Source organism: Taudactylus pleione, unplaced genomic scaffold (genome assembly GCF_031769625.1).
Source record: "Taudactylus pleione unplaced genomic scaffold, aTauple2 ptg001059l, whole genome shotgun sequence".
NCBI classification, from domain to species: Eukaryota; Metazoa; Chordata; class Amphibia; order Anura; family Myobatrachidae; genus Taudactylus; species Taudactylus pleione.
The window spans coordinates 1244933-1270406 of NW_028285460.1; the positions used below are offsets into that span (position 1 = coordinate 1244933).

The 25474-nt window shown below is 46.5% G+C and overlaps 1 protein-coding gene across 1 annotated transcript in view; it reads left to right on the forward strand.

The window, feature by feature from the left end:
- Positions 1-23404, forward strand: part of LOC148453940 (G protein-activated inward rectifier potassium channel 4-like) — a 200208-nt gene extending 176804 nt beyond the window's left edge. Inside the window, exons 2-3 of the mRNA XM_088461470.1 lie at positions 5998-6954; positions 21203-23404. Of these exons, the coding sequence (XP_088317596.1) occupies positions 6036-6954; positions 21203-21528 (1245 nt within the window). The 5' untranslated portion in view covers positions 5998-6035 and the 3' untranslated portion in view covers positions 21529-23404. The remainder of the gene's footprint in view (positions 1-5997; positions 6955-21202) is intronic.
- Positions 23405-25474: the final 2070 nt, after the last annotated feature.

Consider the following 25474-nt stretch of genomic DNA (forward strand, 5'->3'; position numbering starts at 1 on the left):
AACGAGAGAGGGAGAGGGGGGGCATCTATTAATGAGAGAGGGAGAGGGGGGCATCTATTAATGACAGGGGGAGAGGGGGCATCTATTAATGACAGGGGGAGAGGGGGCATCTATTAATGACAGGGGGAGAGGGGGCATCTATTAATGAGAGAGGGAGAAGGGGCATCTACTAACGAGAGAGGGAGAGAGGGGGCATCTACTAACGAGAGAGGGAGAGGGGGGGCATCTATTAATGAGAGAGGGAGAGGGGGGCATCTATTAATGAGAGGGATGGGGGGCATCTATTAATGAGAGGGGGAGAGGGGGGGGGCATATATTAATGAGAGGGAGAGGGGGGCATATATTAATGAGAGGGAGAGGGGGGCATATATTAATGAGAGGGAGAGGGGGGCATATATTAATGAGAGGGGGAAAGGGGGGCATCTATTAATGAGAGGGGGAGAGTGGGGCACCTATTAATGAGATGGAGAGGGGGCATCTATTAATGAGAGGGTGAGTGGGGCATCTATTAATGAGAGGGTGAGTGGGGCATCTATTAATGAGAGGGAGGGGGGGCATCTATTAATGAGAGCGACATGGGGCATCTATTAATGAGAGGGGGATGGGGGCATCTGTTAATGAGAGAGGGAGAGGGGGCATCTATTAATGAGAGGGAGAGGGGGGCATCTATTAATGAAGGAGAGGGGGCATCTATTAATGAGAGGGAGAGGGGGGGCATCTATTAATGAGAGGGGGATAGGTCATCTATTAATGAGAGGGAGAGGGGGCATCTATTAATGAGAGGGGGATGGGTCATCTATTAATGAGATGGGGATGGGGGGCATCTGTTAATGGGAGGGAGAGGGGGGCATCTATTATTGAGAGGGGGCATCTATTATTGAGAGGGAGGGGGCACCTATTAATGAGAGAGGGAGAGGGGGGCATCTATTAATGAGAGGGATGGGGGGCATCTATTAATGAGAGGGGGAGAGGGGGGGCATATATTAATGAGAGGGGGAGAGGGGGGGCATATATTAATGAGAGGGAGAGGGGGCATCTATTAATGACAGGGGGAGAGGGGGGGCATCTATTAATGAGAGAGGGAGAGGGGGCATCTATTAATGACAGGGGGAGAGGGGGCATCTATTAATGACAGGGGGAGAGGGGGGGCATCTATTAATGAGAGAGGGAGAGGGGGCATCTATTAATGACAGGGGGAGAGGGGGGGCATCTATTAATGACAGGGGGAGAGGGGGGGCATCTATTAATGACAGGGGGAGAGGGGGCATCTATTAATGACAGGGGGAGAGGGGGGCATATATTAATGAGAGGGAGAGGGGGGCATATATTAATGAGAGGGAGAGGGGGGGCATATATTAATGAGAGGGAGAGGGGGGGCATATATTAATGAGAGGGGGAGAGGGGGGGCATATATTAATGAGAGGGAGAGGGGGGGCATATATTAATGAGAGGGAGAGGGGGGCATATATTAATGAGAGGGGGATGGGTCTTCTATTAATGAGAGGGGGAGAGGGGGCATCTATTAATGAGAGGGTGAGTGGGGCATCTATTAATGAGAGGGTGAGTGGGGCATCTATTAATGAGAGGGAGGGGGGGCATCTATTAATGAGAGGGGGATGGGGGCATCTGTTAATGAGAGAGGGAGAGGGGGCATCTATTAATGAGAGGGGGATAGGTCATCTATTAATGAGAGGGGGATAGGTCATCTATTAATGAGAGGGAGAGGGGGCATCTATTAATGAGAGGGGGATGGGTCATCTATTAATGAGATGGGGATGGGGGGCATCTGTTAATGGGAGGGAGATGGGGCATCTGTTAATGAGAGAGGGAGAGGGGGGCATCTATTAATTATTATTATCCTTTATTTATATGGTGCCACAAAGGTTCCGAAGTGCCTTACACAGTACATAAATGAGCCCACAAGAAAAGCAGTAATAGTAATATAAAACCATACAGGACAAGGACATGGTTATACACATAGATGCATACCACAAGCAGCAGGATATTAGCAACCAGGTGTAAGGTGCCAATTGGGGAGTTAGGAGTAAATTATACTATAAGTAGGGGGAGGAAAAGCACGTGAGGGATGAGGGCCCTGCTCGTAAGAGCTTACATTCTATAGGGGGGCGAGGCAGACAGACAGGGGTGACACAGATGGGGTAGATAGTGAGGAAGGAGCATGGAGCAGTGGGTTAGGATATGTGCTGTGGAATGTGAGGGACAGACAGGGGTGACACAGATGGGGTAGATAGTGAGGAAGGAGCATGGAGCAGTGGGATAGGATATGGGTGGCGGAATGTGTGTGTATAAGATGACCTTGTGTTATGTCACAATGTAGTCCTTCATTCATCTGTCTCTATGACAAAAATAGATTTTATTTATGTGTTATTTACATGAGAAATGTACAAAATAAAGTAGTTTCCCTTTAATTTTTTTGTTTGTTACATTTTAGCATCTAAATACATCCAGCTAAAATGTGGCTATTATGGGACTGCCCCGTTATCCTAATAGTGAGTACTATAGTCCCGGGTGCTATGCCATGCTCCTGTGAGTGGGTGCTATGCCATGCTCCTGTGAGTGGGTGCTATGCCATGCTCCTGGGAGTGGGTGCTATGCCATGCTCCTGGGAGTGGGTGCTTCTTACATGCTAGGCCCACCCACAGGGAGGTACAGCTATCCCCAACATGCAGTGGCCACGCCCCCTCCAGGGGGGCACCCCCGGGATGTCGCTATACTCTGGTCAAGGATTTCTCACAGCAGCCCTAGAGGGGACCGGCAGAGACAAGAGGGAATAGGGCTTAGTGGTCCATGGAGGGAGGGAGGTGGGTAAGAATGGAGGTACAGGAATGGTGGGTGAGAGAAGTAGAGGGTTATAAGGGAGACTGGTGAGAGAAAAAAGGGGGAACAGCAAGTGGAGGAGACTAGAGGGGGAGGATAGGGGTGGAAGAAGTAGGTAAAGCAGAGGATTATGTAGACACTGAATAAGGGGGGTGATTGAAGTAAAGGTGTTCATGCTGTGGTAATAAGTGAGGTGAAAACTGAAATGGAGGCTGTGTGATGTGGAGGCTGTGTGATGTGGGGACAGTGTGATGTGGAGGCTGTGTGATGTGGAGGCTGTGTGATGTAGGGACAGTGTGATGTGGAGGCTGTGTGATGTGGAGGCATTGCGATGTGGAGGCATTGCGATGTGGAGGCAGCGTGATGTAGGGACAGCGTGATGTGGAGGCTGTGTGATGTAGGGACAGTGTGATGTGGAGGCTGTGTGATGTAGGGACAGTGTGATGTGGAGGCAGTGTGATGTGGTTAGGCACCCCTGGGGGGGAGGTTAGGCACTAGGCAGGGTGGTTAGGGTTAGGCACCCCTGGGGGGGAGGTTAGGGTTAGGCACTAGGGAGGGAGGGTAGGGTTAGGCACTAGGGAGGGAGGGTAGGGTTAGGCACGCCTGGGGGGGAGGATAGGGTTAGGCACTAGGGAGGGAGGGTAGGGTTAGGCACCCCTGGGGGGAGGTTAAGGTTAGGCACTTGGGGGGGAGGTGTTAGGGTTAGGCACCCCTGGGGGGAAGGTTAGGGTTAGGCACTAGGGGGGGAGGTTAGGGTTAGGCACCCCTGGGGGGGAGGTTTGGGTTAGGCACTCCTAAAGGAGGGTTAGGGGGGGAGAGGGGAGGGTTAGGGTACTTACTTACACTAGTCGGGATCTTCATCTGCCGACCTTTCGGCATCAGGTTAGGGTAACAAAATCTCAGCGGGTGCCTGGCATCTCCTTGTGGCACCTGGCTGACTTCCTGGGTTAGGTAGGCCGGAGGATGCGGAACTGGTTCTGTCTACAAATGGAACTGACGGATCGCAGTTCTGCCCTGGCTTGCCCCACTTTAACCCCTGGGTAGAAGCCGATTGGTTGCTATGGACAACTCCTCCACTTATTCACTTTTCCAATACTTTAGAATGTTTGATACATCTGCCCCTTAGTTTACTGACGCCCCAAACCCCACCTCCACCTAGCACTGAAACTCATATTAACCTGAGGTCTCAAACTCACTGCTCCAGGGCCTCTTCCAGATGGCTCAGATTCAGACCTCTGGTGTCAGGAGAAGAGGTTTGTCCATATTCCTCCTATGGCAGCGGTTCCCAAACTTTTTTGAACCACGGCGCCCCATATTATCAGAATTGTTTTCACGGTACCCATAAGCCAAAAGTTTGTTATTCAGAAAAAAAATTTGTGAAGTATTAAAGTGAAGTAAACTGTGCTGACCTGTCACCCTTAGGGTCAGTTATGTGGTGAGGACAGGGATGTGCTGACCTGTCATCCTTAGGGTCAGTTATGTGATGAGGACAGGGATGTGCTGACCTGTCACCCTTAGGGTCAGTTATGTGGTGAGGACGGGGATGTGCTGACCTGTCATCCTTAGGGTCGGTTATGTGGTGAGGACAGGGATGTGCTGACCTGTCACCCTTAGGGTCAGTTATGTGGTGAGGACGGGGATGTGCTGACCTGTCACCCTTAGGGTCGGTTATGTGGTGAGGACAGGGATGTGCTGACCTGTCATCCTTAGGGTCGGTTATGTGGTGAGGACAGGGATGTGCTGACCTGTCACACTTAGGGTCAGTTATGTGGTGAGGACGGGGATGTGCTGACCTGTCACCCTTAGGGTCAGTTATGTGATGGGGACGGGGATGTGCTGACCTGTCATCCTTAGGGTCAGGTATGTGGTGAGGACGGGGATGTGCTGACCTGTCATCCTTAGGGTCAGTTATGTGGTGAGGACAGGGATGTGCTGACCTGTCACCCTTAGGGTCAGTTATGTGGTGAGGACAGGGATGTGCTGACCTGTCATCCTTAGGGTCAGTTATGTGGTGAGGACAGGGATGTGCTGACCTGTCACCCTTAAGGTCAGTTATGTGGTGAGGGACAGTACACTACACCCCCTAGCCCTGCACTCCCTCCCGCACACACTTACCTACACTACACCCCCTTATCCTGCACTCCCTCCCCGCATACACCCCCTAGCCCTGCACTCCCTCCCCGCACACACCTACCTACACTACACCCCCTAGCCCTGCACTCCTTCCCCGCACACACCTACCTACACTACACCCCCTAGCCCTGCACTCCCTCCCCGCACACATCTACCTACACTACACCCCCTAGCCCTGCACTCCCTCCCCGCATACACCTACCTACACTACACCCCCTAGCCCTGCACTCCCTCCCGCACACACCTACCTACACTACACCCCCTAGTCCTGCACTCCCTCCCCGCACACACCTACCTACACTACACCCCCTAGTCCTGCACTCCCTCCCCGCACACACCTACCTACACTACATATCCTGCACTCCCTCCCCGCACACACCTACCTACACTACACCCGTATTGCCCATGTGAGGGATCTGTATCGCCCATGTGAGGGATCTGTATCGCCCATGTGAGGGATCTGTGGTGAGGGACAGTACACTACACCCCCTAGCCCTGCACTCCCTCCCGCACACACCTACCTACACTACACCCCCTAGTCCTGCACTCCCTCCCCGCACACACCTACCTACACTACACCCCCTAGCCCTGCACACCCTAGCCCTGCACACACCTACCTACACTACATATCCTGCACTCCCTCCCCGCACACACCTACCTACACTACACCCGTATTGCCCATGTGAGGGATCTGTATCGCCCATGTGAGGGATCTGTACCTCCCGGTCAGGTTGTGGGAAGCTTCAGCTGCCGCAGCTGGAACAAAGGGGCAACCATTGCATCCATTGGTCATGATGGTTGCGTTGGTGATTCTAGCCTGCAACGTTGGTTGCAGTGTTGGGATCGCAGCAAGGTGGTGTCTGACACCTCCTTCTGCATTTGCATGGGAGATGGACGGATCTGTACAGCCACTTGCGAGCTGCTCCGTAAATCCGTCCATCTCTGAATTGGCCCTTTTGTCGCTAAAGAGAAAAGCTCTTGTTTGAATGATTGATATTATAGTTATAATATATTGTGTCTTTGCAGGGCAGGAGTGACTGTGCCCCACTCAGTTCCAATTCAAGATGAACACGTGCAAGTTTATGGACAAGGACATTGAAGGTAGAGGGGTCAAGATGCCGAAACAAGCACAAAACACATCAGTTGTGGTTACAAACCGTACCATGGTGACAGCAGAGCCTGAGAAAAGACGGCGGCAGAGATATGTGGAGAAGGATGGGAAGTGTAACGTTCACCATGGAAATGTCCGGGAAACATACAGGTATCTGACGGACATATTCACCACCCTTGTGGACCTCAAGTGGAGATTTAACCTGCTGGTTTTCACTATGGTCTACACCACTACATGGATTTTCTTTGGATTTATTTGGTGGCTCATTGCCTACATCCGTGGAGACCTGGACCATATTGAAGACTCAACATGGACACCTTGTGTTGATAAGTTGAATGGTTTTGTATCTGCATTCCTCTTCTCAATTGAGACAGAGACCACCATAGGATATGGATACAGGGTCATCACGGACAAGTGTCCAGAGGGAATTGTTCTCCTGTTGGTCCAGGCCATTCTTGGCTCCATTGTCAATGCTTTCATGGTGGGCTGCATGTTTGTGAAAATCTCTCAGCCAAAGAAGCGGGCAGAGACCCTAATGTTCTCTAATATGGCCGTTATCTCTGTGAGGGACGGGAAGCTGTGTCTGATGTTCAGGGTGGGTGACCTGAGAAATTCCCACATTGTTGAAGCCTCTATCAGAGCCAAACTGATCAAGTCTAAACAAACCAAGGAGGGAGAATTTATCCCTCTCAACCAGACAGACATCAATGTGGGTTTTGACACCGGTGATGATCGCCTTTTCCTTGTCTCCCCTCTCATTATCTGTCACGAGTTCAATGAGCAGAGTCCATTCTGGGAAATGTCGAAGGATCAACTAGGTAAAGAAGAGTTTGAGATTGTGGTGATTTTGGAAGGCATGGTGGAAGCCACAGGTGAGATAGAATTTCCAACCACTTTATCTGATAGACTGGACAAAGTCACATTCCAGAAAATGATGGTTCCAGAATAGTGACTGTCCATTTTGGAAATATATTCTTAGTACACACAGGAGAGCCTTACTTCACATTTACAGAGAGAAGCTAAATTAAATACTTTGTTTAAATTTCCTTCATGCCACTTCAACTCACTCATTCTCCATTTTGTAAAGACAAAGAAAGCAAGCTCGCAGAGTCTACACTTGACCACTTGGGTATAAAACATCAGTAGCCCAAGATTTGGAGGTCTCTACCACGGTAGCCCCTTTCTCTGTGTAATAGGATCCCCAATTAAATCAGGCCCAGTATGCAGATTAGTCCGCAGCATGCTGAATCTGCACCCATGACATCATAAATTTCCAGCCGCGTGATGGAATGAGACATGTTAGTCCCAGCATAGCTACTCCTGTAAATTAACCTCCATCATGAAGGTTAAATTTCATCAAGGTTCCCACTTGTCATGGGAACGAGACCCCACGTGAGGGAGCCTACTATTGAGAAATTACTCAATTTTATATATAAAAAATAAAGTAGAATCGTCCATTTAAATTAGCAGATTTCATGTCTCTATAAGAGAATCTAGTGAAACATTTCAAATAAAGTCCTTGGGGACAGTGCTAGGAAGTTGTACAGTAATGCAAAACCACCATTAGGATTACACTAAGCGGTATCAATTCATAACATATTTCTAAAGTACAAATGAATATGCGTTAGCCGCAGGACGTAGCCTACTAGAATGGGCCCCTGGGGTCCTCCATGGTGTTTGTCAGTCACCTCTTCCTGCATAGAGAGGACACTTAGGAGAATCTCCTGTACTTAGGACCTGACTGAAAGTGGTTGCTAATGCTGCTGCATCTGTGTACGCAGCTGCTAGGAAGAAATATGCAAATGTCAGAGCCAGGAGATGTATGGAGACGCCCACCTGGGGCTCTGCTCACCCAGCATCTGCGTAGAAAAACGCATCATTCCATTGTCGCGGTGCTGAGTCAGTCTATGGTCCCGCAGACTGGCTGAGGGAACTCAGATACCAGCGTCATATTCCTTGCGTACAGACACAGGACGTGACATCACTTTGGTTCTTTGCCATCACTCCCCATTAACTCCCCCCACATGCTCCCTGACTATCAAACACACTGCAATCATCCTCCTCCGAGGAATGAGGAGGAGAAATTATGTTGATGATGAGGAGTGATGATGATGGAGAGGAATGAGGAGGAGTGATGATGATGGAGAGGAATGAGGAGGAGAAATGATGATGATGGAGAGGAATAAGGAGGAGTGATGATGATGGAGAGGAATGAGGAGGAGTGATGATGATGGAGAGGAATGAGGAGGAGTGATGATGATGGAGAGGAATGAGGAGGAGTGATGATGATGGAGAGGAATGAGTGATGATGGAGAGGAATGAGAAGGAGAAATGATGACAATGATGGAGAGGAATGAGGAGGAGCAATGATGATGATGATGGAAAGGAATGAGGAGGAGAAATGATGATGATGATGGAGAGGAATGAGGAGAAATGATGATGATGATGATGATGATGGAGAGGAATGAGGAGAAATTATGATGCTGATGATGATGATGGAGAGGAATGAGGAGAAATGATTATGCTGATGATGATGATGGAGAGGAATGAGGAGGATAAATGATGATGATGATGGAAAGGAATGAGGAGGAGAAATGATGATAATGATGATGATGATGATGGAGAGGAATGAGGAGAAATGATGATGATGATGATGGTGGAAAGGAATTAGGAGAAATGATGATGATGATGATGATGGAAAGGAATGAGGAGGAGAAATGATGATGATGGAGAGGAATGATGAGAATGATGATGATGATGGAGAGGAATGAGGAGAATGATGATGATGATGATGGAAAGGAATGAGGAGGAGAAATGATGATGATGGAGAGGAATGATGAGAATGATGATGATGATGGAGAGGAATGAGGAGAATGATGATGATGATGATGGAGAGGAATGAGGAGAATGATGATGATGATGATGATGATGGAAAGGAATGAGGAGGAGAAATGATGATGATGGAGAGGAATGATGAGAATGATGATGATGATGATGATGGAGAGGAATGAGGAGAAATTATGATGATGATGATGATGATGATGGAGAGGAATGAGGAGAAATGATGATGATGATGATGGAAAGGAATGAGGAGGAGAGATGATGATGATGATGATGATGGAGAGGAATGAGGAGAAATGATGATGATAGAGGAGAGGAATTAGGAGAAATGATGATGATGATGGAGAGGAATGAGGAGAATGATGATGATGAGGATGGAGAGGAATGAGGAGAAATGATGATGATGATGATGATGATGATGGAAAGGAATGAGGAGGAGAAATGATGATGATGGAGAGGAATGATGAGAATGATGATGATGATGGAGAGGAATGAGGAGAATGATGATGATGATGATGATGATGATGATGATGATGATGATGATGATGATGATGATGGAAAGGAATGAGGAGGAGAAATGATGATGATGGAGAGGAATGATGAGAATGATGATGATGGAGAGGAATGAGGAGAAATTATGATGATGATGATGATGATGGAAAGGAATGAGGAGGAGAGATGATGATGATGATGGAGAGGAATGAGGAGAAATGATGATGATGGAGGAGAGGAATTAGGAGGAGAAATGATGATGATGGAGAGGAATGAGGAGAATGATGATGATGAGGAGAAATGATGATGATGATGGAAAGGAATGAGGAGAATAAATGATGATGTTGATGATGGAGAGGTATGATGATGATGAGGAAGAGAAATGATGATGATGAGGATGGAGAGGAATGAGGAGGATAAATGATGATGATGAGGAGGAGGAGGAGGAGGATGGAGAGGAATGAGGAGAAATTATGATGATGATGATGGAAAGGAATGAGGAGGAGAAATGATGATGATGGAGAGGAATGAGGAGAATGATGATGATGATGATGATGGAGAGGAATGATGAGGAGAATGATGATGATGAGGATGGAGAGGAATGAGGAGAAATTATGATGGTGATGATGGAAAGGAATGAGGAGGATAAATGATGATGTTGATGATGGAGAGGTATGATGATGATGAGGAAGAGAAATGATGATGAGTAGGAGGGGCTCTACTTTGGCATGGTGTGTATAATGGGAACTACTTTCTGATATAACGTGAATAACAGACACTACTGTGCAGTGTAATGTGAATTGATACTTTGTGTGACCACACCCCTTCTCCGTGAGGCCACACCCCTTTATATATGACGTGCCCCTTTGGCACGCACCATCCCTGTTTATAATATAGAAAATACTATAATAATAATAAATATAATGTAGAAATACTATAAAATACTAATCAGAGACATGTCAAGAGGATATATTTGTAGGAGGGTGCAAGGGGCACATAACACCGACCCTGGCTGGATCATACACTAGGGAAATGATAGCCAACCTGATACACTTTGGGGCCACATTGGGCAGCCCTCTAACCTTAATAAGAACCGCTAATGGGGTTACTGTGATAAAGATATGCTTTGTCCTGCAAGCATGATAAGGACCAATGGGTTGGGTAAGGGAAGCCAGGGCTCGGGAACCTGGTGGTCAGAAGCCCGACGCCGGCATCCCGACAGGGTTAGGGTACTGACACCTGACCTTCCCTCGCCACACCCTAAATCTAACCCTCCCCCCCTAGTGCCAAAGACTAACCCAAAATTCTCCCCCTAACCCCACTACTTACCGTGGGGATGCTGGCGTTAGATTCTGACTGATGTGGGGATTCTGGCGCTGGCGTTGTGAACACCTACCTCACGGCTGTCAGGATTGTAACTACCTCCCGGATCAATGATAAATGGGAAACTTAACTTATTTGAAACATTAATTTTTTTGTTTAAAACTATACTTTGGCGCGCCTATAATGGCTGGCCCCTCCTCTTTGGTCAGAAGGCCACACCCCTTCCAGCAGCTAGCCACACCCCTTAATGGGCCTCTGTGATTGCATTCCCCTGCTAGGTGCTACATGCCCCAGTCCAACACTAGGGTTGGTGCAAGTGTTGATGGTGCAACCGATTGTGCGTCTAAAGACATCCCAAACGGTATTTCATCGCCTAAATGCGCTCAGTGATGGAAATCCTCCGTCCTAAGACGCTGCTAGTTCACATCTCTGTTGTTTGAAATTTGGAGGCGGTTTTAGCATACCGATGCAGACAGGACTGCGTACAAGACTATAAGTCACAATCAGGTGCCTCATCCATGTGTCAGAGATAAGAACCTGAACTCTATTTGCAGCACTGATTACAGGATATTAACCTGCACTTAAAAAGGTACAAATACTTTTTTTATTATTTGATAAACGGAATAAGGTTTCACTGTAGAATATAATGATGCTTTAGGAAACTTTGCCATCTTGGATGTACATCCAGCCCTTGGAGAGATACACAGGTGGATTATAGGTTAAATCAAATTTATAATGATAACAATAATAATAAGTATAATTTGATATTGTTCCTACAGTATGATACAGCAGGTAATTATATGCAGGAAGTGAAGTTTGCATTCCGCACATTACTGCATTCCCGAATCAACACTGACCTCTAGTGTGCACAGCACAAACTGCATCAACACTGACCTCTAGTGTGCACAGCACAAACTGCATCAACACTGACCTCTAGTGTGCACAGCACAAACTGCATCAACACTGACCTCTAGTGTACACAGCAGAAACTGCATTGCAAAGTTGTCTCTGAAGTTTATTATTCAAATTATTATCATCTTTTATTTATAAGGAGCCACAAAGTGTCTGCAGGACCCTACATAGGATGATGACAGCACCTATTTACACATAATACAGAGGTACACTATACTATGTACATACAGCTACCAGTTATATATAACGGTGATAATACACAGACTCATAATACAGAGGTACACTATACTATGTACATACAGCTACCAGTTATATATAACGGTGATAATACACAGACACATAATACAGAGGTACACTATACTATGTACATACAGCTACCAGTTATATATAACAGTGATAATACACAGACACATAATACAGAGATACACTATACTATATACATACAGCTACCAGTTATATATAACGTAGGAGAGAGGTGATAATACACAGACACATAATATAGAGGTACACTATACTATGTACATACAGCTACCAGTTATATATAACGGTGATAATACACAGACACATAATACAGAGGTACACTATACTATATACATACAGCTACCAGTTATATATAACGGTGATAATACACAGACACATAATACAGAGATACACTATACTATATACATACAGCTACCAGTTATATATAACGGTGATAATACACAGACACATAATACAGAGGTACACTATACTATATACATACAGCTACCAGTTATATATAACGGTGATAATACACAGACACATAATACAGAGATACACTATACTATGTACATACAGCTACCAGTTATATATAACGGTGATAATACACAGACACATAATACAGAGATACACTATACTATATACATACAGCTACCAGTTATATATAACGGTGATAATACACAGACACATAATACAGAGGTACACTATACTATATACATACAGCTACCAGTTATATATAACGGTGATAATACACAGACACATAATACAGAGGTACACTATACTATATACATACAGCTACCAGTTATATATAACGGTGATAATACACAGACACATAATACAGAGGTACACTATACTATGTACATACAGCTACCAGTTATATATAACGGTGATAATACACAGACACATAATACAGAGATACACTATACTATATACATACAGCTACCAGTTATATATAACGGTGATAATACACAGACACATAATACAGAGGTACACTATACTATATACATACAGCTACCAGTTATATATAACGGTGATAATACACAGACACATAATACAGAGGTACACTATACTATATACATACAGCTACCAGTTATATATAACGGTGATAATACACAGACACATAATACAGAGGTACACTATACTATATACATACAGCTACCAGTTATATATAACGGTGATAATACACAGACACATAATACAGAGATACACTATACTATATACATACAGCTACCAGTTATATATAACGGTGATAATACACAGACACATAATACCGAGGTACACTATACTATGTACATACAGCTACCAGTTATATATAACGGTGATAATACACAGACACATAATACAGAGGTACACTATACTATATACATACAGCTACCAGTTATATATAACGGTGATAATACACAGACACATAATACAGAGATACACTATACTATATACATACAGCTACCAGTTATATATAACGGTGATAATACACAGACACATAATACAGAGGTACACTATACTATATACTAGGGGTGAGCGGGTTCGGATTTCTGAAATCCGAACCCCCCCGAGCCCCCCCGATCCGAGTCCGATCCGAGTCAGGCTCGACTTTTCCCGCCTGACTCGGATCTGAAATCGAGGCAAAACGTCATCATCCCGCCTTCCGAGTCTCGCGGGTTTTGGATCCTATATAAGGTACCCGCGTCGGCGCCATTTTCTCACTCGGCTGTGGACAGTGAAGAGGGAGGGTGGGAGTTAGGGCTGTGTAGTGTAGTGTAGTGTAGTGTAGTGTAGTGCTGCTGTTGTCCACTACTTCAAAGTCCATAGGGGCTGGCTGTGTTGTGCTGTGCTGCTGTTGTTAATAGGGGCTGTGTCCACTACTTCAAAGTCCATAGGGGCTGGCTGGACTGTGTTGTGCAGTCAGTTCTCCATAGGGGCTGTGTCCACTCCAAAGTCCTGTGCAGTGTCCCAGTCCTAAAGAGGTGCTGTAGTGTTGTCCAGGGGGTGCTCTGTCCATCAGGGGTGCTCCCCCCAAGTGCTAAAAAAATAATATATTTTCTGTGTTTGTGAATTGTGTGCGCAGTAGCCGCACGTGCATCAACAAAGTAGTGCCAAGCGTGCGCCTGTGTCATAAGTAAAGGGCCGGCTGGCTTGACCGTTAAAGGGTGCTGTAACCCCCGAAAGTACACTCCAGTCCAAACCAAAAAAAAATGATTTTCTGTGTTTGTGAATTGTGTGCGCAGTAGCCGCACGTGCATCAACAAAGTAGTGCCAAGCGTGCGCCTGTGTCATAAGTAAAGGGCCGGCTGGCTTGACCGTTAAGGGTGCTGTAACCCCCGAAAGTACACTCCAGTCCAAACCAAAAAAAAATTATTTTCTGTGTTTGTGAATTGTGTGCGCAGTAGCCGCACGTGCATCAACAAAGTAGTGCCAAGCGTGCACCTGTGTCATAAGTAAAGGGCCGGCTGGCTTGACCGTTAAGGGTGCTGTAACCCCCGAAAGTACACTCCAGTCCAAACCAAAAAAAAATTATTTTCTGTGTTTGTGAATTGTGTGCGCAGTAGCCGCACGTGCATCAACAAAGTAGTGCCAAGCGTGCGCCTGTGTCATAAGTAAAGGGCCGGCTGGCTTGACCGTTAAAGGGTGCTGTAACCCCCGAAAGTACACTCCAGTCCAAACCAAAAAAAAAATTATTTTCTGTGTTTGTGAATTGTGTGCGCAGTAGCCGCACGTGCATCAACAAAGTAGTGCCAAGCGTGCGCCTGTGTCATAAGTAAAGGGCCGGCTGGCTTGACCGTTAAAGGGTGCTGTAACCCCCGAAAGTACACTCCAGTCCAAACCAAAAAAAAATTATTTTCTGTGTTTGTGAATTGTGTGCGCAGTAGCCGCACGTGCATCAACAAAGTAGTGCCAAGCGTGCGCCTGTGTCATAAGTAAAGGGCCGGCTGGCTTGACCGTTAAAGGGTGCTGTAACCCACAAAGTACACTCCAGTCCAAACCCAAAAAAAAATTATTTTCTGTGTTTAGCCGCACGTATATATCAAATCGATATAACATAAATGGAGGACCAAACTTTCTCCGATAAAAATAAAATAGAGAAAGATCAAGAACCACTTCCTCCTAGTGCTGAAGCTGCTGCCACTAGTCATGACATAGACGATAACATGCCATCAACGTCGTCTGCCAAGGCCGATGCCCAATGTCATAGTAGAGGGCACATACAATCCCAAATGGCAAAGTTCAGGAAAATGACCTTGAAAAAGACATTTAAATCAGCTGAAGAGAAACGTAAACTTGCCAATATGCCATTTACGACACGGAGTGGCAAGGAACAGCTAAGGTCGATCCCTAGTATGTTCATGACTAGTGGTTCAGCTTCACATGACGATGGAAGCACTCCTCCCACTAAAAAAATCAAAAGAGTTAAGCTGGCAAAAGCACAGCGAAGAACTGTGCTTTCTAAGAAGATATCACAAATCCCCAAAGAGAGTCCAAGTGTGGTGGTGGTTGCGATGCCTGACCTTCCCAGCACTGGACGGGAAGAGGTGGCTCTTTCCACCATTTGCACGCCCCCTGCAAGTGCTGAAAGGAGCACCCACAGTCCACTTGCTGATATGCAAATTGAAGATGTCACTGTTGAAGTACAACAGGATGAGGATACTGGTGTAGCTGGCGCTGAGGAGGAAGTTGGCGAGGAGGATTCTGATGGTGATGTGGTTTGTTTAAATCAGGCTCCGGGGGAGACAGTTGTTGTCCGTGGGATGAAAAAGCCCATCACGGTCATGCCTGGGCAGAAGACCAAACATTCCACCTCTTTGGTCTGGCAATATTTCTATCCAAATCCGGACAACAACTGTCTTGCCATATGTACCATATGTAAAAGGTGAAATAAGTAGGGGTAGGGACGTCAACCACCTAGGAACATCCTCCCTTATACGGCACCTGCAGCGCGTTCATAAAAAGTTACTGTCAAGTTCAGAAACTTTGGCTAAGACTGTAAGCAGTCCAGGGACACCTAAATCCCGTTGTCCTGTTGTATCCAAGCGCCTGCAAACCACACCGTCAACTCCCTCCTCGTCAATTTCCTCCTTAGTTAGGATCGGAAGTAGTCCTGCAGGCCATGTCACTGGCATGACTGACTCTCCTATCCGGGATTCCTCCGGAGGATCCTGCATTGCTACGCCTACTGCTGCCGCTGCTGCTGTTGCTGCTGCTGGGAGTCGTTCATCATCCCAGAGAGGAAGTAGGAACACCACTACTTTTACTAAACAATTGACCCTCCAACAGTCCTTAGCGAGGAGGATGAAGTACGACAGCAGTCATCCTGAAGCAAAACGTATAACTGAGGCCTTGACTGCTATGTTGGTGTTAGACGTGCGTCCGGTATCCGCCATTAGTGCAGTGGGATTTAGACAATTGATGGAGGTAGTGTGTCCCCGGTTCCAAATCCCGTCTAGATTCCACTTCACTAGGCAGGCGATACCGAGACTGTACAGAAACGTCAGAAAAAGTGTCCTCAGTGTCCTGAAAAATGCCGTTGTACACAATGTCCACTTAACCACGGACATGTGGACAAGTGGAACAGGGCAGACTAAGGACTATATGACTGTGACAGCCCACTGGGTAGATGTATCACCTTACGCAGCAACAGCAGCAGCGTCACCAGTAGCAGCATCTCAGAAATGCCAGCTCGTTACAAGGCAGGCTACGCTGTGTATCACCGGTTTCAGTAAGAGGCACACCGCCGACAACCTCTTAGAGAAACTGAGGGAAATCATCGCCCAGTGGCTTACCCCACTTAGACTCTCCTGGGGATTTGTGATATCTGACAACGCCACCAATATTGTGCGGGCATTACATCTGGGCAAATTCCAGCACGTCCCATGTTTTGCTCACACAATAAACTTGGTGGTGCAGAATTTTCTGAAAAGCGACAGGGGCGTGCAGGAGACGCTTTGGGTGGCCCGAAAAATTTCTGGCCACTTTCGCCATTCAGCGACTGCGTGCCGAAGACTGGAGCGCCAGCAAACACTCTTGAACCTGCCCCGCCATCACCTGAAGCAAGAGGTTGTGACGCGGTGGAACTCAACCCTCTATATGCTTCAGAGGATGGAGGAGCAGCAAAAGGCCATTCAAGCCTATACATCCACCTATGACATAGGCAAAGGAGGGGGTATGCACCTGACTCAAGCGCAGTGGAGAATGATTTCCGTGTTGTGCAAGGTTCTCCAGCCCTTCGAACTTGCCACACGTGAAGTCAGTTCAGACACTGCCAGCTTGAGTCAGGTCATTCCCCTCATCAGGCTTTTGCAGAAGCAGCTGGAGAAAGTGAAGGAGGAGCTAAGACGGAGCGATTCCGCTCGGCATGTGGGACTTGTGGATGAAGCCCTTCATTCGCTTTGCCAGGATTCCAGGGTGGTCAATCTGTTGAAATCAGACCACTACGTTTTGGCCACCGTGCTCGATCCTAGGTTTAAAGCCTATGTGGTGTCTCTCTTTCCGGCCGACACAAGCCTGCAGAGGTGCAAAGACCTGCTGGTGAACACACTGTCAGCTGAAGCGGAACGTGACACGTCAACGGCTCCTTCTTCATTTTCTCCTGCAACTGGGGCTGCCAGGAAATAACTTAGGTATCCTAAGCAACCCGCTGGCGGTGATGCAGGGCAGGCAGGACCAAGTTTGGACATCTGGTCCGGACTGAAGGACCTGGCAACAATTTCTGACATGTCTACTGTCACTGCATATGATACTGTCACCATTGACAGAATGGTGGAGGATTACATCGGTGACAGCATCCAAGTAGGCATGGCAGACAGTCCATACCTGTACTGGCAGGAAAAAGAGGCAATTTGGAGGCCCCTGTACAAACTGGCTCTATTTTACCTGAGTTGCCCCCCCCCTCCAGTGTGTACTCCGAAAGAGTGTTTAGTGCAGCCGGGAACCTTGTCAGCGAAAGGCGTAGGAGGTTGCTTCCACAGAATGTGGAGAAGATGATGTTCATCAAAATGAATTATCAGCTCTTCCAGGGAGACCAGCCTCCAGAAGGTACAGAGGGACCTGTGGTGGTGGATTCAAGTGGGGACGAGTTAATACTTTGTGAGGATGAGGATGTACACACTGAAGAGGGTGAGGAATCGGTGGATGAGGAGGATGAGGATGACATCTTGCCTCCATAGAGCCAGTTTGTGCAGGGACACATTAATTGCCAGCTTGTTTTGTGGGGGCCCAAACGAACCAATCATTTCAGCCACAGTTGTGTGGCAGACCCTGGCGCTGAAATGATTGGTTTGTTAAAGTGTGCATGTCCTGTTTATACAACATAAGGGTGGGTGGGAGGGCCCAAGGACAATTCCATCTTGCACCTCTTTTTTTTCTTTGCATTATGTACAGTTTGGGGCCTAGTTTTTCAAACTGCCATCCTGTCTGCCACTGCAGTGTCACTCCTAGATGGGCCACGTGTTTGTGCCGCCCACTCGTGTCGCTTAGCATAGTCATCCAGCTACCTCAGTGCAACCTTTTGGACATAAAAACACTATTGTGAGGTGTGAGGTGTTCAGAATAGACTGGAAATGAGTGGAAATTAAGGTTATTGAGGTTAATAATAGCATAGGAGCAGAAAAACCTACAAATTCTGTGATTTTAGCTGTTTTTATGCTTTTTTAAAAAAAAATACAGATCCAAAACACAAAACCCAGAACCCAAAACACGGAAGGGTGGTTTTGGCAAAACCAATCCAGATCCAAAACACGAAGAAAGATCCAGATCCAAAACCAAAACACAAAAAGTGGCCGGTGCACACCCCTACTATATACATACAGCTACCAGTTATATATAACGGTGATAATACACAGACACATAATACAGAGGTACACTATACTATATACATACAGCTACCAGTTATATATAACGGTGATAATACACAGACACATAATACAGAGATACACTATACTATATACATACAGCTACCAGTTATATATAACGGTGATAATACACAGACACATAATACAGAGGTACACTATACTATATACATACAGCTACCAGTTATATATAACGGTGATAATACACAGACACATAATACAGAGGTACACTATACTATGTACATACAGCTACCAGTTATATATAACGGTGATAATACACAGACACATAATACAGAGATACACTATACTATATACATACAGCTACCAGTTATATATAACGGTGATAATACACAGACACATAATACAGAGGTACACTATACTATATACATACAGCTACCAGTTATATATAACGGTGATAATACACAGACACATAATACAGAGGTACACTATACTATGTACATACAGCTACCAGTTATATATAACGGTGATAATACACAGACACATAATACAGAGGTACACTATACTATGTACATACAGCTACCAGTTATATATAACGGTGATAATACACAGACACATAATACAGAGGTACACTATACTATATACATACAGCTACCAGTTATATATAACGGTGATAATACACAGACACATAATACAGAGGTACACTATACTATATACATACAGCTACCAGTTATATATAACGGTGATAATACACAGACACATAATACAGAGATACACTATACTATATACATACAGCTACCAGTTATATATAACGGTGATAATACACAGACACATAATACAGAGATACACTATACTATATACATACAGCTACCAGTTATATATAACGGTGATAATACACAGACACATAATACAGAGATACACTATACTATATACATACAGCTACCAGTTATATATAACGGTGATAATACACAGACACATAATACAGAGATACACTATACTATATACATACAGCTACCAGTTATATATAACGGTGATAATACACAGACACATAATACAGAGGTACACTATACTATATACATACAGCTACCAGTTATATATAACGGTGATAATACACAGACACATAATACAGAGGTACACTATACTATATACATACAGCTACCAGTTATATATAACAGAGGAGAGCGGTGATAATACACAGACACATAATACAGAGGTACACTATACTATATACATACAGCTACCAGTTATATATAACAGAGGAGAGCGGTGATAATACACAGACACATAATACAGAGATACACTATACTATATACATACAGCTACCAGTTATATATAACGGTGATAATACACAGACACATAACGCCTGGCTGCAATCAGCTGAACGAATCACATAGAATACTGTATATAGAATGGCAAATTGTACCACATCATCGGGGACATGTATCAAACCTTGTAGAGAGGTAAAGTACCAACCAATCAGCTCACTTTTCAGGTTGTGTTCGAAAAAATGAGTTAGGAGATGATTAGTTGGTACTTTATCTCTCTACACTTTGTATCTCTCTGGGAAGGGGCAGCCAGGTCGGCAAAGAAAGGGCATGGTAGCGTCATAGATGGGCAATGCATCGCGATCGCGGCCCCACCCCCCACTATACAATGCCTAGATTAGGATGGGGCTACAAAGATGCAATTCAACGTGAAACACCTCAATTGCCCCTTCTGGACCGTCCACTTTCAGTAAGTGGGGGGTGCACGAGGAAGCAGGAAGACCAGCAGACTTGCCCTTGCCTTGGAGTGCCACCCATTTTTCAGGAGTCTCCCGGCCATTGCTGTAGAGTTGGCAAATGTGGTTTGAAGCTCTAAACCAACAGTATTAAAATGTTTTAAATCCCATTATTAACAAATCGGCATGCCGGGTTTGGCCTGAATCTGAGTGAGCAATTATTTGTTACTGCATGTGTGCGAAAAAACCCTGAAAACCCGTAGGATGCCTGCATTACACAGTGTGTATGCTGAAAGGAGCAGCTGTGATTGCCTTTGGTGGGGTGAGATGGCTACGGTGATGCTCCATATTATGTGCATGTTATGGGAGTGTCACTGAAGTGTTTGTGTGTACAGACACTTACTCACTCACTTTGTAGGCCACACTCAAACTTAAAATCTGCACTTACCATGGGGCTGGTGCAAGTTTCAATGGTGAAACCAATGGTGGCATCTAAAGACGCACAAGGCGGTATTACAGCATCTACAGATGTTGACAGGGGGCATCTTAGTCCTTGTACATCATACACGTGGATGTGCACCAGGGAGGGGCTTTGTAGTTCCATTTGCATAAAGTCACAGACGGGCAATCACCAAACAACACAGATAGTGACACAGCTGCTTCAAACTCAGAATGAGGCCCGGTGTCCCTGTTCTCATTGTTGGTATTTTGGATGTTGAACTCACCAGCGCATCCCAGCAAAGGTTAATCGTAGGTTTATCTTAGATATTAAACAGTTCTCTGTATTCTTTTTTGCAGGCATGACATGTCAAGCTCGAAGCTCCTATGTGGAGAGAGAGGTCCTCTGGGGCCACCGTTTCATGCCTGTCCTCACGCTGGAAGAAGGCTTCTATGAAGTGGACTATGATACATTTCATAACACCGACGAGACCCCAACCCCTACCTGCAGCGCCAAAGAGCTGGCGGAACTCAATGAGAAGGGCGAGGCTTTGCAACTCATGTCCGTCAACAGCAAGGGCAACCAGACGGTAGACAGTGACCTCCAGGGTGGGTTGGAAGTAGAGGATGCGCCTGTACTTACCAACGGGGATATTAGTAACATACAGCTGGATGGTTGTGAGTGAAAAGCAGATTTGTAAGAGAATGACCTGGAATATATGGCGGCTGCTCCTTCCATACGTGGCTGGTGTCCCTGACAGTCATACCAAGTCATTACACAGTTCTAAGCAGAGGGGAAACAGCCATATGTAAGCTATACCAATATTCATGGGACTGCTGTGCCTCATGCCTCAATGATGTCAGCAGATTCCAGTTTATTGATAGGCTGAATATAAGTTCATTGCACAAAATTGCTGCCTTGAGTTTGTGTAGATGAAAAGTGGACTATAGTGAATGAAAGGCGCCATCCAGCCCCCTCACATAGGTTCTGCTGTGTCAGAGAAAAGAGACATATACATCACCGCTATGGGGTCATCTTCTTTGTTACCAAATTGTGCGTATTCTTCAAATCCATAGTATCATTATATGTGGCTGGTTTCCGACTGAAGATATTTGTCTGACTATAACACATACTGGGCCTGATTTAGCAAGGATCGCTATTCTGCTAATACGCACACAGCGCAGTTACTAACATCAGCGGTGTTATGCAAATGTTTGTAATCGCATTGCGATCACATCCTAACATAAGGACGATCACTTCCCCTTACACATATCCGTATACTTGGGAAATGTAGCGAAACAATCGGTAACATGGAGTAACATCGGACCTGTACACACAGGTAAGGCAGGTCAGACCTCACTCAGGAATCGCTATGGTCAGCGCTCAGGCTGTGTATGGTATTGCAGTGGATAACTTATGCACGCACCTGCAACGGCGTCCGAACGCACAGACGCACCCCTCCGTCTCCACCCACAAACGGCACTTCCTGTCAATCACTGTGGTCTGGGTCTGCGTAGCCTCTACAAACGCAGTGCCCATCGCAATAGCTAGTTCGTGCGCACGCACTGCGATGCATACGCATGCTCATAGCTAAAACATTGTCCAAGTGCGTGCGCGTTCTCTCCTGTGCATACCTTGCTGAATCAGGCCCACAGTCCCCACGCTCATGTATAAGATAAGCCATATATGACACTAGACAAAGCAGTGTTCTATGGGGAGGACTTACCTTTACTTATATTAAAGGGAGGAGGTTGCACTTTGATGTGAAGGTTACACATTTCAAATGTGCGCAGCGTAAGAGGCGGAGGAGAAAAGATCACCTTAAAGTATGGCGGGCGGACCCAGCCAGATGCACCCGAAACCAAGACCTAAGAGTGAGAGCCGACCACAGGTACCTCCTGCCAGAGTGAGAGCCGACCACAGGTACCTCCTGCCAGAGTGAGGGCCAACCACAGGTACCCCCTGCCAGAGTGAGAGCCGACCACAGGTACCCCCTGCCAGAGTGAGAGCCGACCACAGGTACCTCCTGCCAGAGTGAGGGCCGACCACAGGTACCTCCTGCCAGAGTGAGAGCCAACCACAGCTACCTCCTGCCAGAGTGAGAGCCGACCACAGGTACCTCCTGCCAGAGTGAGGGCCAACCACAGGTACCCCCTGCCAGAGTGAGAGCCGACCACAGGTACCTCCTGCCAGAGTGAGGGCCGACCACAGGTACCTCCTGCCAGAGTGAGGGCCGACCACAGGTACCTCCTGCCAGAGTGAGGGCCGACCACAGGTACCTCCTGCCAGAGTGAGAGCCAACCACAGCTACCTCCTGCCAGAGTGAGAGCCGACCACAGGTACCCCCTGCCAGAGTGAGAGCCAACCACAGGTACACAAGATTTGGGGGGAGATGTATCCAGCCTTTTAAAGAGATAAAATAGAGAGGTGCCTGAAGCAACCTTATCTAGCACAGTCTGTGGCATGACAGGAAGTGATTGGTTGTCTTCTCCACCTGATATCTCTCCAAAATTTGATGCATCTCCCCTTTGGTCTCTAAAGCTGGCCACACACTAGCCCAACGTACATCCAACCATCCAACTAGTTGATTGGTTGGTATGAAAATCTGGTAAGGGATGAAAGCAAATGACAATCAGCAATTTGCTCCCAAACGCCGGAAAATGGACAAAAACTGTTGTATAAACAAATTGTTTAGATCAAACATTTAACAAACTTGTCTGACGCCATTTTCATCTGTTTTCTGGCATTTAGGAGCAAATTGCTGATCATTAGTTACTCCCATACATTACCAGATTTTCATTCCAACCAATCAACTAGTTGGCTGGTTGGATGAAAGCTAGTCTAGTGTGTGGCCAGCTTTAGACCTCTTCCTGTTATATCAAGAGAAAAACATAGAGAAATACACAGTTATTAAATATAGTTTAGTTGATCAGAGACTCTCCAAAACCCCCATTTACCCCTTTTACGGACCCCATTATACTGTGACCAGGGAGGCACCCCACTCCAGGGGTCTCCATCTAGAGAATCATAGCTGCCCCTACAGCCCAGCACTTTAATGCAGCTGATAATCTCTAAGAGGTTTTTTCTGATCAACAACCCGTCAACCAGCAATTAATGTCCACAACCCTCCATTAGAGCCTGGGGCTGATAATCACTATATTGGGAGTGTAAGCTATGTACTCCATCATTTCTAGCATTGCTGGTGCTAGATGAGGATTTAGGGACGGAGCATGATCCTCTTTGGTGGTTACATAGACCATAGGAAGCGTTGAGTCTCGTCAGTGTAGTTATGAAGAATATGAGTCAGTTTATAGAGTATAGTGGTGCATGGTAATGTCCCTTAAAATGCACCCCTCTCTCCACCCCCTCATTGTAGTGATATTGCCCTGCAAAATGAGGCACAATCTTCTGCCTACTCCGTTCAGGACCTCTCATTCAACCTCTGCCTATGTAAGATGCCGCTTCATAACATATGTGCCCTGTACCGGACACACAGCCGGCCTCGAGCTGTATTTACCCCTGTGAGCAGCACTTCAATGACTCTGCAATGGGAAAGACACACCGGGATCTCCCTGACTCCGCAATGGGGGAGACACACCGGGATCTCCCTGACTCCGCAATGGGGGAGACACACCTGGATCTCACTGACTCTGCAATGGGGGAGACACATCGGGATCTCACTGAGGGCCTGATTCAGAGCCGCTCGTAAGCGGCCGCTCGTTCGCTCTGAGCGATGTTCGCACATCTGCACATGTGTATGGGTCATAATGCGCATGCGCCAACCAGTCATTGCGGTCAGAAATCGAGCACTCACAAAATAGCGAGAGCCTGCTAATTTGAGTGACAGGATGAGGCGTTTGTGGGTGGTAACAGGGGAAGGTGCTTGAAAACGGGGAGTGGTGATCCGAACGCAGGCGTGCCAAACGGTCAAAACGGGCGTTTTAAGGGTGTGCATAATTAACAAAGCAGCGTCATCGACCACGTCACTTGGTTGTTTCTTAACCTGAACTGTTCGCATGATTGCAGTAGGAAAATCCAACCACAATCATTGCGAGCAGTTCAGACGCCTTTCGATGTACTCGATTAATCAAATAGCGGAGATGCCGTAGGATGCGAGCGGCCTGGGGGCGTCTTTACAAAATAGCGAGCGCATGTTTCGTTCGCTCGCTCACTCAGACATAGAGGCGTCAACAGACCGCAAAGGGCGAGTGCTCAATTTAAATATCCGACCCCTTTTTCTGAATGAGCGAGCGCAAATAGCGTCCGGCTCTGAATCAGGCCCTGACTCCACAATGGGGGAGACACATGGGGATCTCACTGACTCTGCAATGGGAGAGACACATGGGGATCTCACTGACTCCGCAATGGGAGAGACACACCGGGATCTCACTGACTCCGCAATGGGAGAGACACATCGGGATCTCACTGACTCTGCAATAGGAGACACACATCGGGATCTCGCTGACTCTGCAATGGGGGAGACACATCGGGATCTCACTGACTCTGCAATGGGGGAGACACATCGGGATCTCACTGACTCATTAGGGGCTGTCAGAGGTATAGTAGGTATCTCTTTGTTAGGACCATACACCAGCATCAGACCTTATAAAACATCCACCAGCTAGGAGAGC